The sequence below is a fragment of the Babylonia areolata genome, chromosome 14 (genome assembly GCF_041734735.1).
Source record: "Babylonia areolata isolate BAREFJ2019XMU chromosome 14, ASM4173473v1, whole genome shotgun sequence".
Lineage (NCBI taxonomy): Eukaryota > Metazoa > Mollusca > Gastropoda > Neogastropoda > Buccinidae > Babylonia > Babylonia areolata.
In genome coordinates, this window is record NC_134889.1 from 25,905,376 (window position 1) to 25,910,375 (window position 5,000).

Below are 5,000 nucleotides of genomic sequence, written 5' to 3' on the forward strand. Positions count from 1 at the left end.
CTAGCTATCTCCACATGATCCAAATAAACGTACATGAGGGGATGGGGGGGGGGGGGAGAGAAAAGCCCTCGACGTACCGAGGAAACACCCTGTGCACTCTTCCAGCGAAAGGTCACTGTGTTTGAAGCCTGCAGTCTGTCCCGTTCACAACTACACCCACACCCTCCTCCCTCCCATTTCCTTCCCTCATGCTAAAGACATCAACAGAGAGAGAGAGACAGAGACAGCAGGAGGGAGAGGGATAGAGATAGAGAGAGAGACACAGACAGACAGACAGACATCAACACAGAGAGGGACAGAGAGAGAGACAGAGACAGCAGGAGGGAGAGGGATAGAAAGAGAGAGAGACAGAGAGACAGAGACAGACAGACATCAACACAGAGAGAGAGAGGGTGAGTGTGAGTGTGGAGGAATTTTGGGCATTGGAGGAGACAGAGCTAGTGCTGGGGTTGGGAGGCATTGGACGTGAGAGAGAGAGAGAGTGAGTTAGGGGTGGGGTATGGGGGTTGGTGAGAGAGGGGCTGGGGTGGGGGTGAGGTGTGGGGGGGGGGGGCTTGAGTACGAAGCAAAAGGTCAAAGACGAGCTGACCTGCTCTCCTCTGTCTCCAGCAGTTTGCGGTAGGCAGCAATCTCCAGCTCCAGGGACAGTTTGGCGTCCATCAAGGTCTGCAAGAGAAGACAATGGTCATCATCACTGACACTGCCTCATCCATGAATGAATGCTCAACAGAACACACGTCACCTGCCTATTTTGTTACTGTCACCTTTGTAAGCGTTCCCCTCCCTCCTCCAACACAAACAACATACACATGCCTTCAAAAATAATAAGAACCTGTTCCAAACGGATCTGTTGAAAAGTCTTCCTCTGTTACTGTAAAATCATCTGAATATACCAGCGGCTATCGAAGTGCGTAGTTGTGGGTTTTTGTTGTTGTTGTTTTTTTTAGTTGTTCTTGTTGTTCATCGATGCTGCCGTCTCTTCTCTGCATAATCGTCGTCACCACACTTTAAAAAGAATTTCACAATGTCAAGAGTAAATTTATGGAACTTCACTGTCATTCCCAAGCGCGAACACACACACACACACACACACACACACACACACACACACACATTTACACATACAAACAATAGGACTGCTCCACCCTGTGTGTCTGTGCGTGTGTATGTATGTATGTATGCATGTATGCACGCGCGCGTGCACGTGCACGTGCATAACTCGTGCGCGAGTACTGACGGACCTGCAGCTCCACGAGCATGGACTCCATCTCGGCGCGCAGCTTGTTCATCTCGTCCTTGAGCTGGTTGATCTCCAGGGTGTGGTCCTGCTCCTTCTGCTCCATCTCCCTCAGCAGGTCCTGGTACTGCTTCTCCAGCTGGGCGTTCTGCTCACACACACAGGGATATGATATGATGCGATGCGATACGATACGATACGATACGATACGATACGATACGATACGATACGATACGATACGTTAAGATACGATACGATTTGATACGATAAGAGACGATACTAGAAGATGTGATATGATACGATACATCAAGATACGATACGTTAAGATACAATACGATACTATATAATACTATAAGATTAAAGACGATACGGTACTATACGATACTATACGTTAAGATACGACACGGTTTCACGGTTTCAGTAGCTCAAGGAGGCGTCACTGCGTTCGGACAGATCCATATATGCTACACCACATCTGCCAAGCAGATGCCTGACCAGCAGCGTAACCCAAAGCGCTTAGTCAGGCCTTGAGAAGAAGAAGAAGAAAAAAAGAAAAAAAGATACAACACGATACAGTACGGTATGATACGATGCTATAACATACGATACGATAAGATGCAATGCAATGCAATGCAATTTAATACAATACAACACAACACACCTTTATTCATCCGACCAGAAATTCATTGTGTATCCACAGAGGTTCGTCACTCACACAACACACATTCTCTCAGCCAACAGTCGAGTCCAACGCACTCAAAAATATGACAGGGGTTGAACAAAAAAAGTTAAAAAAAATGGACAAAAAAGGTCAAAAAGTACATATGTATTACGCTGAATAACACACACACACCAGGAAGGGATAAAACATAGCGGCTTGATTAATCACGATAAAAAATAATAACAACAAAAATAATAAAACGAGTCTTACATAAAATTACATGTATTTTAAGATACGCTATTTTCAGAACGAGGAAACGCTGGTATCAATCTATCTTTATAAATTCTTAAATGGCACGTTCAGCTAGCACGAAAACACGGCACAGTCCTCTCGCTGCTGGCTTCCAAGTTTCAAGGGAAAGACAGGACAGATGAGCTACCGTGATGAATGATCCTTGACACGTGTGTGAAGAACGTGGTGACTGCGGGTCTGTAGTCATGACTCACCCAGGAGAGATCTGGAAGATCTCATGACGAACTACTTCTTCTTCTTCTTCTTCTTCTGCGTTCACTCGTATGCACACGAGTGGGCTTTTACGTGTATGACCATTTTTACCCCGCCATGTAGGCAGCCATACTCCGTTTTTCGGGGATGTGCATGTTGGGTATGTTCTTGTTTCCATAACCCACCGAACGCTGACATGGATTACAGGATCTTTTAACGTGCGTATTTGATCTTCTGCTTGCATATACACACGAAGGGGGTTCAGGCACTAGCAGGTCTGCATATATGTTGACCTGGGAGATCGTAAAAATCTCCACCCTTTACCCACCAGGCGCCGTCACCGTGATTCGAACCCGGGAACCTCAGATTGACAGTCCAACGCTTTAACCACTCGGCTATTGCGCCCGTCTCGTGACGAACAAAACTTGTTTAATTGTTTGCTTTGTTGCTGTTGTTTTATCTATGGTGTTTTTGTGCTTGTTTCATTAGACACTGCCAGACTAAAATTGTTATTAAAAGTGATACATGTATATGGTTGATGTATCCTCCACAAATGGTTTACAAATATTTTACAGCGTGTTTTTTGTGTTTGTTTCACTTGATGCCAGACTGAAATTGTTATTGAAAGTGGTACATATAGTTGCTGTATCCTCCACAAATATTTCACCATGGTGGGGGGTGGGGGGGGGGAGTGTGCTTGTTTCAATTGACATTGCTGGATTCAAATTGTTATTCAACGTGACATATATTGTTGCTGTATCCTTCACAAATATTTCACCATGGTGGGGGGTGAGGGTGGGGGGAGGGGTTGTGCTTGTTTCAATTGACATTGCTGGATTTAAATTGTTATTCAACGTGACACATATAGTTGCTTTATCCTCCACAAATATTTCACCATCGTGGGGGGTGGGGAGTGTGCTTGTTTCAAATGACATTGCTGGATTCAAATTGTTATTCAACGTGACACATATTGTTGCTGTATCCTCCACAAATATTTCACATGGTGGATGTTTTTTGTGTGCTTGTTTCAATTGACATTGCTAGATTTAAATTGTTATTCAACGTGACACGTATAGTTGCTGTATCCTCCACAAATATTTCATGATGGTGGGGTTGTTTTTCTGCTTGTTTCGTTTGACATTGCTTGATTCAAATTGTTATTCAACGTGACACATATAGTTGCTTTATCCTCCACAAATATTTCACCATCGTGGGTTTTTTTTGTGCTTGCTTCATTTGACATTGCTTGATTCAAATTATTATTCAACGTGACACATATTGTTGCTGTATTCTCCACACCAGATAGAGGAGGGGGGGGGGTAAACGGGTTCAATTTCTTAGAATCTTTCATGACACGCTTGGAGATGTAAGGGATTCAATAATCCAAGGTAAGAGGACAAACTGATCTTAAAACGTTCTTAAAATAGAGAAGGAAAGGTATATTTAAACGATCAGTAAATAAAAGTGACGAAATGAAAAATAAATGGAAAAAAATTCAGACACCCTAGAACAAAACCGGGATAAATTTAACAGGTAAAGAAATAGGTAATAGTCACAAAAACGGACATACAGGACAAATATAGACAGGCGGACAGAAACAGACAGACTGAGAGACAGACAGACAGACAGTCAGATAGATAAATAGATAGATAGATAGGCGAATATAGATAGATAGACAGGCAGACGAATATACAAGCGGACAGACAAACATAGATAGATGAACAGATAGAAGACAGACAAACAGGTAGATAAACAGACAGGCAGACCGGCAGATAGATAGACAGATAGACAGACTGATGGACAGACAGACAGACAGACAGACAGATAGATAGACAGACAGACAGATAGATAGATAGGTGAATATATATATATATATATATATATATATATTGATAGATAGATAGGCAGACAGGCGAATATACAAACGGACAAACAAACATACATGAACAGATAGAAGACAGACAGACAGACAAACAGATAGATAAACAGACAGGCAGATAGATAGATAGACAGATAGACAGACTGATGGACAAAAGCACACACACACACACACACACACACACACTCACCACCCGACCCCACCCCACCCCAAACCCAACCCATCCCGACTCCCCCCAAAAACCAGAAGGAGAAGCCAGGATAGCAGACACAACCAGAACACTGTGGGAACTCACCCTGGCCTCCAGGTCGGCCATCCGGATCTTGCAGTCGTTGTGCATCTTCTGCACCTTCTTGGTCTCCTCGCGGGCGTGGGTCACCTCCATGTTCTGCTTGGTGGCCCCGGTGCGGAACTCTTGCACCTGCAGCACAGGGCACGGCACGTGAAGCACGTCAGGCACGTGAGGCACGTCACCAGTCATTGCACTCACACCCGCGCGTGGACTGCAGTGGTGGTGTTGTGTAATAATGATGTGGTGGTGTTGTGTAATAATGATGTGGTGGTGGTGTTGTGTAATAATGATGTGGTGGTGTTGTGTAATAATGATGTGGTGGTGTTGTGTAATAATGATGTGGAAGAGCTATTGTGTTGCTGTTGTTGCTGCTGCTGTTGCTGTTGTTGTTGCTGCTGCTGCTGCTGCTGTTGTTGGGTTTGTTTGT

The 5,000-nt window shown here is 44.2% G+C and overlaps 1 protein-coding gene across 1 annotated transcript in view; it reads right to left on the bottom strand.

Moving 5' to 3' along the window:
• The window catches only part of LOC143289945 (70 kDa neurofilament protein-like), a 73,643-nt gene that overhangs the window by 26,688 nt on the left and 41,955 nt on the right, over positions 1-5,000 (bottom strand). The window contains exons 5-7 of the mRNA XM_076599206.1: positions 4,577-4,702; positions 1,242-1,385; positions 590-666 (exon numbers count right to left, since the gene is read on the bottom strand). Coding sequence (XP_076455321.1) covers positions 590-666; positions 1,242-1,385; positions 4,577-4,702 — 347 coding nt within the window. The remainder of the gene's footprint in view (positions 1-589; positions 667-1,241; positions 1,386-4,576; positions 4,703-5,000) is intronic.